This window comes from Lepisma saccharinum, chromosome 2 (assembly GCF_977018435.1).
Source record: "Lepisma saccharinum chromosome 2, izLepSacc3.1, whole genome shotgun sequence".
Taxonomy (NCBI): Eukaryota; Metazoa; Arthropoda; class Insecta; order Zygentoma; family Lepismatidae; genus Lepisma; species Lepisma saccharinum.
The window spans coordinates 67,205,901-67,219,578 of record NC_139230.1 but is presented as its reverse complement, the minus strand read 5'-3'; the positions used below and the strand labels follow the sequence as shown (position 1 = coordinate 67,219,578).

The 13,678-nt window shown below is 36.5% G+C and overlaps 1 protein-coding gene across 1 annotated transcript in view; it reads right to left on the bottom strand.

Moving 5' to 3' along the window:
* Apoltp (Apolipoprotein lipid transfer particle) overlaps nt 1-13,678 on the bottom strand; it is a 335,784-nt gene that overhangs the window by 183,791 nt on the left and 138,315 nt on the right. Inside the window, exons 18-20 of the mRNA XM_083117428.1 lie at nt 8,396-8,583; nt 5,281-5,463; nt 423-693 (exon numbers count right to left, since the gene is read on the bottom strand). Of these exons, the coding sequence (XP_082973554.1) occupies nt 423-693; nt 5,281-5,463; nt 8,396-8,583 (642 nt within the window). The remainder of the gene's footprint in view (nt 1-422; nt 694-5,280; nt 5,464-8,395; nt 8,584-13,678) is intronic.

Sequence of the window (13,678 nt, the reverse complement as noted above, 5' to 3'; positions counted from 1 at the left end):
TATATAGTTGCCACTATTAAAGTTCTATCCCATGTATATTCACTGCAACAGTAGTGCAGAATTTGGAGACAAACTATAATAATTGAAACTTAATGAAAGTAGTACTCAGGAAACCAAGTTGTATATTAGAATACAATTCAATACATATGATTACTTGAAAAAAATAGCTTACACATAGTTGAATGTGTCTTGAATGCACTTGTATCTTTGGTATGATTGGTTCTGGGAATGATATATGGTGGAACACTCAAAAATTTTGGTGTTGATCTAGTATGGTCGGGACAATTGGGAAGCCACTTGAAAATTAGAAGTAGCAGCTTCTGGTCTAAAGAGCGAGGCAACATTGGTGATGGGTCAATGTACAAATCACATACAAGATCTGTATAGATTCATGCAGAATGAATATTTATTTAATACTTTACCTCTGTTGTATTCCAGTTGTATTCCAATAAATACTTGTCAGCACTTGGATCAGTTTTCAGCAGCACTACTTGAAATTTTGATGGTCCACTAAGTAGTAATGGAGGTGCATTTTCTGTGTGGGTAGCATTCGGAAACTGGAAATCTCCACACAGCTTCAATCCTACTGCATGTACAAGTGCTGGCCATGTGCACATCTTCGCTTCAACTCTACCATCTTTTATACCTTCTTGAATCTTCTCTTCATCCCTCTGCAACACAACAAGCTCTGATCTAGAAATAAAATTATTTGTCAATTGAAAAATTCTTTGCAACTACAAACATTTGTAGGTATAGAGGATGTTTGCATGCTTAACAATGACAATATGGTGGACATTCACTAATATTTTGGACTTGGAGGTTCTTCAAAGCCAATTCCATTCACAAAGAGGATGGCCAGACTTATTTCAGTTGATACTCTGAATTTTGAAATACATCTAACATTAAAGTAAAGTAAAGTAAAGTGTTCCCCTGTGCATAGCACCACGCCATGAAGGCGTATAGGGGGTGTGGGGGTAACGCCCCACACTTTCTTGATCCGGTCGTGAGTGGGGGTGATGTGATCAGCATCACGCCCCTAACCGCCTTTACCCCCCAGGGTTTCCCCCAGGTACCCATGTTATTCGATGTTGGGTGTGCGCCGGGGCCGCTTCCACCGTTAGAAAAGTTCCCGGATTTGAACCGGCCGGGGATCGAACCCGGGACCTTTAGCATGGTAGTCAGACGCATTTACCGACTGAGCCACCGCGGCCACATTACATCTAACATACACACACAAAAGAAAATTACGTGCTGGCACAGTCATGTGAGGTTATGGGGGACTAAGAGGAATATCACAGGATGTGGACATGACAGCACAAACATGCTATTCCATCCTTGCATATCCTTTTTAACTCCTCCTCCCTAATGATGAATTTGAGATAATGTCTAAAGCATGGTGAAGTTTTAATTTGTCTGTTCATGCTATTTCTCACACCATTCTTTCCTTCTAGCAGAGGCCGAAAGGAGTGATGCAAAATAGATGACACATTTTAATACATCTTCCTAACAATATGTTATTTCAATTAATTACATATTCACATAGGATGTTACAATGTGGATGAGCACATGGCTGTACAAAGATAAGATTTTTACTGATACTTATACAGTGGCTACATGTATGCAAATTTTATTAATGCAGATAACAGATATGAAATGACTAACACAATGTATAGAATTTGAATGATGTATATTATTATAATCTTACCTACGTATTTAAAAAAATAATTAAAAATACCAAAATATAGTTTACTTACGGTTTGTGAGTATGTACAGTATGCCAAACTATGTTTCGGGAGTCAACTGCTTCCTTCCTCAGGTTATCTCCTTGGCTAGCGAAATTGCTTCATAGCTGCGTCAAATAGAAGTAAAAACAAGGAGTGTGGTGGTAGGTGTTACTATGGTAAAAAAGGTTTCCTAACAACTTGCCCATTCCTGATAAAACTCCCATACCCACATTCCTTTCTTTGTAAAGCTACCAAAAGCGTAAAAAGTCAAAGATAGAAACTTAAAACTTGAAATATTAAAAAACACACACGTGACTCCATGCTCGCCCGCAAGGTATCAGGCTTGCCTTCTTGCAGAATGCAGGAAGTTTCCCGGTCCCAAACTCCGCCCACCATTCTCCAATCCCCTCCTCCCCCCACATTACATCATTTCATACTCTAAATCATGAGTCTTCTGAACCGCACGAATTACGTCCTGTGTGACATGAAAACCTATTTTTTTATATTCACTTACTTCCCACCTTTTGAACATCCTAATCCACATTTCATCCATGTTTACATCATCTCTATTTAATTTATTCTTCCTATCTTTGCATATATTCGCAGCCTCATATACGTTTGTTTATTTGTTTGCTTTCATTCCTAACTACCTCCCTTTTCTTAATTTTATGTTGCTCTTCAATAATGTGTTCTGACAACCCTGTTCTTGGAACTCCCTCCCTAATGCCCCTAACCCCTTTTCTCCCCCTCCTTTTCCGCTGCCTTTCTAACCTTTTTGTACTCTGTAAAATGTTTTTCAATTGTCCGCGGGGCCCTCATCCCACATTTAATACCATAATCCTTTGCCACTTTTTGAATCCTTTGGAAACCCCTTTGAAATACGGGATCCCCATATATCTATACTTCATTTTCTCTTCTTCTATATCAACCCCATCCTCCACTATTTCCCTTTCCTCATTATTTTCCCTTTCCTCTCTCTCACAAATTTTGTGAGCTCATCTTTGCATCCTACTCATTTTGTTCTTCTTATATCCGTTCCTTTTGCCTACTCCCATGATCCATTCTTCCTCTCTTTCAATTCATCTAAATGATTACACAACCTTTTTGTTCTTATGAAGAAGTTTAGAAAAACATTGCTTTTGGTTCTCAGAGCGTGGTCGGATTCATTATTGATGTATAAATCCCCTGCCAAAGCTTTATGAAAAGTGCCTGTTCTTATTCCCCTTCCAGTGTTGATAATCCTAAGGTCTATAAAGCTAATCTAGTCATTTTTCATTTCTTCCTTAGTAAACTTAATACGATCTTCTTGTTCACTCAAAATCTTAAACATCCTGTTTAAACTCTTTTCCTCCCCTATAATCAAGGTGCCGTCAACATACCTACCAAAATATGGCAAGACTTACATTCAAAAGGAAGGGTTAGCTATGGGGAACCTGATCTCTGGAAATCTATCCAGTGTTTTCCTACATTACATTGAGAAGGCAGCTATGAAACAAATGAAAGGGGAGGTTAAATATTTTGGGAGGTATGTTGACGACACCTTGATTATAGGGGAGGAAAAGAGTTTAAACAGGATGTTTAAGATTTTGAGTGAACAAGAAGATCGTATTAAGTTTACTAAGGAAGAAATGATAAATGACAAGATTATCTTTTTAGACCTTAGGATTATCAACACTGGAAGGGGAATAAGAACAGGTGCTTTTCATAAAGCTTTGGCAGGGGATTTATACATCAATAATGAATCCGACCACGCTCGGAGAACCAAAAGCAATGTTTTTCTAAACTTCATCATAAGAGCAAAAAGGTTGTGTAATCATTTAGATGAATTGAAAAAAAGAGGAAAATGGATCATGGGAGTAGGCAAAAGGAACGGATATAAGAAGAACAAAATGAGTAGGATGCAAAGATGAGCCCACAAAATTTGCGAGAGAGAGGAAAGGGAAAATAATAAGGAAAGGGAAATAGTGGAGGATGGGGTTGATATAGGGGAAGAGAAAATGAAGTATAGATATATGGGGATCCCATATTTCAAAGGGGTTTCCAAAAGGATTGAAAAAGTGGCAAAGGATTATGGTATTAAATATGGGATGAGGGCCCCGTGGACATTAAAAACCATTTTACAGAGTACAAAAAGGATAGAAAGGCAGGGGAGAATGGAGGGGGAGAAAAAGGGGTGTATAGAATTAGTTGTGAATGCAATAAGGAATATATCGGACAAACAGGAAGAAGTATGGAGATAAGATGGGGGGAACATGACAAGGGCATTAGGGAGGGAATTCCAAGAACGGGGTTGTCAGAATACATTATTGAAGAGGAACATAAAATTAAGAAAAGGGAGGTAGTTAGGAATGAAAGCAAACAAATAAACAGAAACGTATATGAGGTTGCGAATATATGCTAAGATAGGAACAATAAATTAAATAGAGATGATGGAAACGTGGATGAAACGTGGATTAGGATGTTCAAAAGGTGGGAAGTAAGTGAATATAAAAAAATAAATTTTCATGTCACACAGGGCGTAATCCGCACAGTTCAGGAGACTTGTGATTTCAAGTATGAAATGATGTAATGCAGGGGGAGGGAAGAATGGTGGGCAGAGTTTGGGACCAGGAAAGTTCCTGCATTCTGCAAGAAGGCAAGTCTGATACCTCGCGGGTGAGCATGAAGTCACGTGTGTGTTTTTTAATATTTCCAGTTAAGTTTTTATCCTTGACTTTTTACGCTTTTTGGTAGCTCTACAAAGAAAGGAATGTGGGTATGTGAGTTTTATCAGGAATGGGCAAGTTGTTAGGAAACCTTTTTTACCATAGTAACACCTACCACCACACTCCTTGTTTTTACTTCTATTTGACGCAGCTATGAAGCAATTTCGCTAGCCAAGGAGATAACCTGAGGAAGGAAGCAGTTGACTCCCGAAACATAGTTTGGCATACTGTACATACTCACAAACCGTAAGTAAACTATATTTTGGTATTTTTAATATATATATATTTTTAAATACTTAATATTCTACTAAGTGAGTAATTCGCACACGCGCAAGATATGAATGCATATTATTGTTGTAAAGAGGATCTGTGCAAAGAAATTCATTTAACAAACAATGGGCACAAATTTTCTGTTAAATTTATAAGATAGTAACAGAATTGTGGAAATAAGAACATATTATTTAGAGCAATATTGGATTGATAAAATTATCTGTAATTATATCAGCAAATTTTTATACATACTAATAAATCAATGCCTAGCAAACTAATTAGTTCTATCTTTAATTCACGAACTACTTTATTCAAAAAATCTTGCTCAGTCAAGTACTTCATGTATGATAAAATAATAAGTACAACATTCCGAGAAGTTTACTGTAGCTTGTGGCAATTAAATACATGAAATCTAAGTAACTTTTTAAATAAAAAAGAAAAATCTTAAGAACACAATTTGTACATAATTTTATAACTTACTAAATATAGAAAGTATCGGCAATAGGGTTAAATTCATGCTGATAATAATCGAATTCTCTAGTGAATTTTGAACAACTAAAACACAACAAAACTGAACTTACTCTGCACTGAAGATCTCAGTCTTCTCCTTGGGTAGGTCAAAAGAAATTCTTACTAGTTTTGATCCCTGAATTTTTATTTGCCCTTCAACTGCATTAGAGGAATATAGATTTGCTTTCAGTTTTATTCCAGTTTTTGCATAAAAAGCATCAACTCCCATTGTTCCAACTACGTCAACTGCAATGCTGAAAGAATTAAAATACTATTTCATTGCAATACATTAGCACTATTATGAAAATGATTTCAAAGCCAGGAGAAACAGTTGTATTAAAGGTGCAGTTAATTTAAAATTAAAACATTATGCAGAACCCTTGCATACTTTTCAGTGTCTTCTGGCTAAATCTTTTTAAATACAGTAAATGAAAAACCAAGTGAACAAAACTGAGGTTTCACATTATTTTCTACATAAACACTTAACATACACACCACACACACACATATATAATAATAATGTATAGGTATTTTTTTTCATTAAAATTTCTAGAATTTCAATATGTTATCACATTAACATGGATTTTGGTTTGTAATTCATTTTGAGTTTGCAACAAATCATATTAAATTATTTTCTTTTGTCTCTTTAGAGTCTGACTACATGATTGCCTTAACTTACATTACACTTTTGATTTTCATTAATAGTTTTACCAACACATAAAATTTCATTTTTTCCATATTTATGTGAAAAGATAAGTACAAGTAGGGTGACCAGATGTCCTCTTTTATCCGGACATGTCCTCCTTTTTAGGTGTTTGTCCGGCGTCCGGTCGGATTTTTTAGAATTCTGTAAATGTCCTCCTTTTCTGGAAACAGCATAGCATCAATCATAGCAAATGTACTGCATAGAGAATGCTTCCACACATAACGATCATCATATCACTTGGGGCGCATTAAGTATTCGAGCAATGCTCACCTAGCATTTGGGAGCTGAACACTATTACTTTCCTGACTGAGTCATTATTAGGGGTGTGCGGGATACAGAAAAGTCAGTACCGGGATCGCTAAAAAAAAATTCCCATCCTGAAATGATTTCCAGACTTTTCGGGATCTCGAGCAGACGGGAACCTCCAAATGGTCATTTTTAAAAGTGGTTAATTCTTGATGTTTTCTGCATTGAAAGTGTCTTGACACTCTTCGGAAATTGTTAGCTTTTATTTCAGAAATTTCAGGGGGCAAAAACTTAAGGAAAAATGACATGTAAAATTTGCGATTTCCACAGCTGAAAATTTCTCGGCTTTGTCTGGAAAATGCAAATTTTTCCCGTCCTGAACATCTGGATTGAAAAAAAAATCCCGTCCCGACGAAAAGAAGTTCTGTCCCGCACACCCCTAAAGTGCGCGTCAAATCTCCTGCATATGGTGATAGTCAATAGCAGCACACTGAAGCGGTGCCATGTTGAAATCGCGAGGTACACGATTTAGTAGCGAGGTGAAACAGGTTCGGAACTAGGCAACGCTGCACGTCTGTGATTCGCTGGTGCTGTGAAGCCGTTCAAGACCATATGCAGGTGATTTGACGCGCACTTTAATCATTATTTCATATTATTCTAACTCGTTGCTTCGCAATCTGAGACTTTTAAAATGCATACTCGTATAATCTGAGCAGTTCCTTTTTGATTGATTGATATGGCTTATTTTAATTCACTTTTTTGCCACTTTTGATTAAACGCGAAGATGAGGATGAGCTATGATATGATGATTTTCATGAAGGGGCACTCACAAAAAATGCCCAGACTGGGATTCGAACAAGGGACCTCTGACATTGTGGCATGGTGTGCTAACCACTCCACCACAGAGGATGGCCAGTTCATTTTTGAGTCATACACACGTGATACAGAAACGCGTAGTGAGAATTTTGATTATTAAGTAATATTTACTTTTATGAAATAACAAAACGAAAGCGTAAATTCAACAATGCTCTCGCAAGAATATATCCAGATTTAAAAGATGGAAGAAACTAATATGAGGTAAAGTGTAAGGTGGCTGTCACTTTCCCCTGCTGTTGAAAGACTGCTAGAAATGTTCCTGGCATTAAAATCATATTTCTTGACCGAATCTAAACTACCTAAAATTTAAATTCGGTTTTTGGAAATAAGTTAAAGCGAAGCTTACTTGTTACATTTGCATTCACTTATGAGGGTATTGCATTCTAATATCCAAGAATTGGAAAAAGAGTAACATTCTGTGCTACAAATTATAGATATTCATATTTAAGATTGTCATGTGTTAAATAGTAGATTAGGAGTTTACTTTCGTTACTTAAAAGTAAGAGGAAATTATTGAGAAAATGATCAAAATTATCTGTGAGCAAAGTGTTGGTATCTTTTTTAATATTGATTAAATTGTAAGTAATGGCAAAATGAGTTGCCATTTTTTGCGGTGTCCTCTTTTCTATGACTTTGTCCTCCTTTTTCACTATACTCTGTCCTCTTTTTTGAATGTATGTGTCTGGTCACCCTAAGTACAAATGTTATAAATACTTTCAAATATATAACTTCCAGACTTAAATTCTATTTAATTACATATCCCAGGATAATTTGACTGTACTATTCAAGTAATTTCTAAAAATCTGCTGATGATATTTCATTTTCTTTTCTTTTTCATCTATGTACATATAAACATATGGCAATGCAATACGATTATTTTATGTTTGTAAAAGAAAGTATTAAAAAATCAATTTGAATTTTAAATGTAAAGCACATGTTTTTCCAATGTTCAGATATGTACAAAAATTGAATGAGGGAAACTCTTTATCAGAGAGTTTACATAGGATCTACAGAAGCTAAAATTTTGACATCTCATCCAAGAAGCACATGAAATTTGACACAAAAGAGCCTACTCAAGGGGCTCTTGTGGACACCCCAATCAACAAGAGAAAATAGAAAGGATCTCAGTACACTAACTTAATATTTTCTATTCACTATAGTTTATTGTGAGGGGTAAAAGGGGCTTGCCAAATGGGAATTTTTGTGTAAAAATTTAATATTTTTGCGTAAGAGCCCGACTCAAAAAGCTAAGCTCTTACATCTTGTTTTCACATCACTGCACATTTGAAAAACAGACCTAAAAAAAATCTGGTCTGCTAAAGTTACAGTTATCTAAATTAAATATACACTTTCTTTACCTGGGTCTCATTTTACTTTCAATATCCATCTCCCCAGTTCGGAGGAAGTTATCTGCTTTTAATGTACCAGACATTTTAAGATTAACTCCTGCAGTACCAACTGCATTTAGATTAAGAGGAAGGCCTGTGCCCGTTGGTACAATGTAAATGGCATCCAGGAACATGGTTGATTTTTCATAATTCACTTCCTGAAACAATGTAAATTTTGTTAGACTGCAAAACATGTGTGAAGCATAACTAACTCTCTTGCATTTCTAAAGTCAGATGTGTTTATTGCTGCTGTCCCTACCTTGGGCAAGATAAATCCACTTTTGACCATCCTTACCAATTTCCTTCAGGACCATCTTACATTGTCATTTTATCTTTGTCTTGGCCATCCTACACGTACCATCAGGTTACCCTAGAAACTTTTGTATCTTCTCCCATGCATGCTACATGGCTTGCCCACCAAAGTCTTCTTGAATTAATTATTCTAATAATATTAGATGATGAATATAGATTATGCAATTCAGTATTAAGTAACCTTCACCACTGCCCTGTTGTAATATCTCTTTTTTTAGTTCCAGATATCTTAAGATTTTGTTTTTAAAAATTGACAAGTATGAAATTTATGTCAATACCAAAATCGGCCCATATTAAAATTACAAATACCAATAAACAATGTTCTACTGGTCTCATGAAAATGCGAATGCTCCATGAAGAACCTGACTAATTCAGTCACCTCCTCAGTTAATGTACGTAACCAGACCTCAAAAAGTTTAAACTAACTTTTTGCATTGCATGTATTAGTAGGAAGCATAATTGAGAGAAGTGGAAGAATAGATGAGGAGGTAAACAAAAAATGACAAATGGGTGATGGACTCTTATCGAAACATGTGGAGATTAATATGGAACAAGGATGTACCTATGAAATGCAAGAAGGTAATATACAACACATACCATGTGCCATTAATTCCGTATGGAGCAGAGACTTGGACAATGACAGAGAGAGACAAAAGATGCAGATGCAGATGCAGGCAGTGGAGATGAAATTTTTAAGGAGTAATTTGGGGAAGACTAGAAGGGATAGAATAAAGAATGAGGAGATCCGACAGACAGTGGAGGTGGTGAAGCTTCAGGACAGAATAGATCAGACACAGATGGTTCGGACACATGAATAGGATGGATGCAGAAAGACTGCCAGTAAGAGCTTATAATGCACAAGGAGTGGGATTAGGCCAAAGGGGAGACCAAGATGTTGGTGGAAAGAGCAGATAGTGGAGAATGTTAGGAAAAGAGGACAAGATTGGAACACCATGGAAAGAGAGGAGTGGTGGAAAACCAGAAAAAAAATGGAGAGGCTTAACTTCTATGCCAACCCAGCCAGAGACAGGAAACGGCAAAGAATGATGATGACTTTAGTATAGCTTTATCATCATAAAAAGGATGACAAAATGACAAAACTTTGCACTATAGGCTTAGGCGTAGCTAGAACTTTATATTTGGGTGTGCACAAAGAAAACAAAGTGAGGTCTTGTACCTTTTTAATAGCATATTTTGCAATACAATCACTTGGCTCTTTAACTGCACTGATGTTTGTAAAGGAATATAAATTCACTAAATGACAGTGTTGAAAATTTCTGAATATATGTAGTAGAAAAAAAATCAAATTGCATAGAAATTACACACACACAAAATGTTCATAAATGTTGCAAAAAAATACATCAAAATACACATCATCTATAACAAGAGACGTCTGTCAAAAGGTACAATGTCCTTAAACTCATCAATAACTTCATTTATATCAATAGACGAAGCTTTTTCCTGTTCCACAAATAGCAAGAGCAGGGCTTCCAATCTATCCTGCTTCTGAGTTGCTCTTAATTTAGTTTTACCTTGGGTAAGCTTGGAGAAAGCTCTCTCACATGTGCAGCTTGTGAAAGGTATAGAAGAAAAGAGCTGTAGTACAGAGTAGAATGCAGTAAATATCTTCTTTCTCTCTTCTTTCTCCAACCACTCAAACCACTTCTGTAGCGTAACAGAAGAACTTCCCTTAGGTACAGAGGATTTTCCTTTCAGAAGTCTTACTTCTGCTGCCAACTCGTCGCCTGACAATTTGAATGTTCTAGGTAAGACGGCTATTTCTTCATCCTTTACATTCAAGTCAACCAGATTTCCCATGGCACTGATGACCCCAACAGTTTCTTGTTTCAGTTTTTCAGTTTCTCATCAATACCACAAACAACTGAGTCTAAAAGAGGATAATAACAAGAAATTCTCATCTCCTCTTCCTTTGTTTTGTACAAATACTGCGAGCTGACTGATTCGTCAAGAGTCTTTGCAATTTTGCACCTCTTCACTGGAGGAATTGAAATCTCCAGACTATCACAGACCTTAATAGCTTCGTTGAAGAGTTCCATGAATTGAGATGAATCTCTCATGGATTGCACAGCATTGCAAAGCGATATGACACTAGATACAGCCAAAAGTAGATTTACATCTGGACTTTGGAGTAACTTGCTAACCTTCACGATCATTTGTAGGACTGGATGCAGCATTGTGAGACAAAAGACGAACTCAAACGATCTGACTTGTTGTTTTAGTCCATTCCCTTTAGCTCTTCCATCACCCTGATGACTGTTTTGAGTCATTTCTTCCAAAGCAAAAATAATTGCAGAGTAGTTCCTTTTCACTGCGGAAACAGCTTCAAGACGGTATGCCCATCTTGTTGTTGACAAAGACTTCAGTGTTCTTAAACTTAGACCAATTTCCTGGCATACACTTTCAAAAACTGCATGCCTTGATGAATTACCTTCAATGAAAGAGTAAAGGAATTGAATTGTTCTGAAAAAATCTGAAACTAGTCTATTTTCGAGTCGCAAGTTACACAAGTCCACAAGTACAAGATTCAAACAATGAGCATAGCAGTGAACATACATTATTGAACTGTTATTTTCTTTGCACTTCATTTGCACCCCAGATAGTGTCCCAGACATTGTTGAGGCTCCATCGAAGCAAACTGAAAGAACATTTTGCCAATCAACACCAAACTCACACACTACTAGTGCTAACATATTAAGAATTGTCTGTGCATCTACAGAAGATAACTTACGAAGAGCCACTAAATGCTCAACAGTTAATTGTTTAATGACATCAAAAAATTGAAAAACTATAGACATCTGTTCATGATGACCACAATCACTCGTTTCATCAGCGATAATGCACACATTTGTACCAAGTAATGACATTTTCAACTTCCTTACAAGAACATTTTTCAAACTGCGGATTAGATCATTCTGAATTTGTGGACTTAAGTGCAATTTTTTGGCCCGTTCACTAAGTGTTCTTTCAAAATGGGGTCATATTTGAAAATTAAATCAACTACATCTAGAAATAACCCCCTGTTGTATGCTTCTTTATTCTCAGTATGACCTCTCAATGGGCGGCCTCCTTTTGTAAGACAAAGAATTATGTTTATTAGCCTCTCCATGATTTGTCGATTTTGCAGTCTTGTTTGTTCTTGCTTCGAAAGAAAAGCCTTCTTACACTCATCTAAATGGACGTCAATTGGTTTATTTTTATTGCAGTTTGACCAGGAACTTAAGCTTTGCTGGTGTCCTTTAGATTTTTCACGACTTTGAAAACATTTGTTTGCTCTATGCCAGTTTTTAAAACCTCGTGTAATGAATGCTTGATCAAGGTGCCCTCTCACTGATGCATTGTTTGAAGCAAAATCTCTGCAGTAAAAACAAAATTCAGAGTCAACAGCTATACTATATTCCAACCATTTGTAACTGTGAAACCAGCTAAATTGACAAGCCCTTTCTTTCCCACCTATTCTACTTCTAGGAAAAACCACCAGGTTTGGTTGGTACAGTCCTAATTTCACTCTTACATCACATTCTGTTCTGTTATGTGGTATTGCATTCACAGGGTCACAAGGATCTACTGATATGTCAATAGGCTTACTTGGTGTTTGTTCAGCATCAGGAGCATCGAAACAGGATGGTTTGTTATTTACAAGTTCACCGATACCACTACAACTTGCACTATCACAGGCATTACCACTTGAACTTTCAACTGTCTGGTTTCGATCAGGACCACCTGGTGTTTGTTCAGCGTCAGGGGCATCGAAACAAAATGGTTTGTTATTTACAAGTTCACCGATACCACTACAACTGGCATCATCACAGATGTTTGAACTTTCAACTGTCTGCTTTCAATCGGGACCACCTTCATTTCTTTTCAGTCTTACGACAAAACAATCCATCTCTTTTAAAGCATAAACTCACTATTTAAAAAAAAAGTACAGTAAGTTTACACGAACGAAATATCACGTCCACAAGCGGCAAATATCATCAAATAATGGCTCCTTTGATCATTCTGAGAGACGAATTTGCAACAGAATCAGAAAAAGCAAGTACAACGATAGTTACAATCAAGTAAACTAGTCTGTTTGGGAAAGAGATTTAAATACCAGCCACCAGTGACATTGATAAATAAACTTCTAACAATATAGTTGCATTGTCAAAATGTTTACTGATAAGCTTTCTGCCCCACAGTGCAGTTGATTGTGAGAATTGAGGAGAAGGCAATTGTTGGCAGCAAATATGTTACTGTGACATTGTTGTTATTGTTATACATATTGTTTCCCCTGTATTATATCAGTTTTTAATTTCGAGCGTTCAGTAAAGAAAATAACCTGTTTCCACATTTCCACAAATATAGGTAAGTTTTAAACCAATATTGAGGAAGGGGGTGGGATGCGGGGATAAACTCTGAGAGTTCAATATTTCGAATAATCTCTACTTTTAATAATTTTGTTCTGGAAAAAGAAAGATGCCGCATTTTTCTCTCTTATTGAAATATCTGTCTTTAATTCTCTTTGATAAAGCAGCCCATTAGGGTGTGCAGGCACACCCAGCACACCCCGTAGCTACGCCTATGTATAGGTTGGTAAAATTATTGTTGCTTTTAATGATACATGGATATACCTAAATCTGCTCAAACCGATCAAGCTCTGATTAATCTTTCCCATTCATAGTATTTATCAACACTGCCTTGTTCAAGACAACCCAGATGGGTGTTCAGGCTGGTATATGACTTTACCATGTTTCTTGAACACAATAAACATTGACACTTCTATTTCTTTGTGCTAGTTTGCTTCATGTTATGCACTTTTGTCACAAGACTATCTACGACGATTAGAAAGTAAGAGGCAAGAATACTGTATGACATGGATGTGTGGTACATTTTTAATACATGCAATTCTGTCTGCCAGAATATTATAATCTACAGGCACAC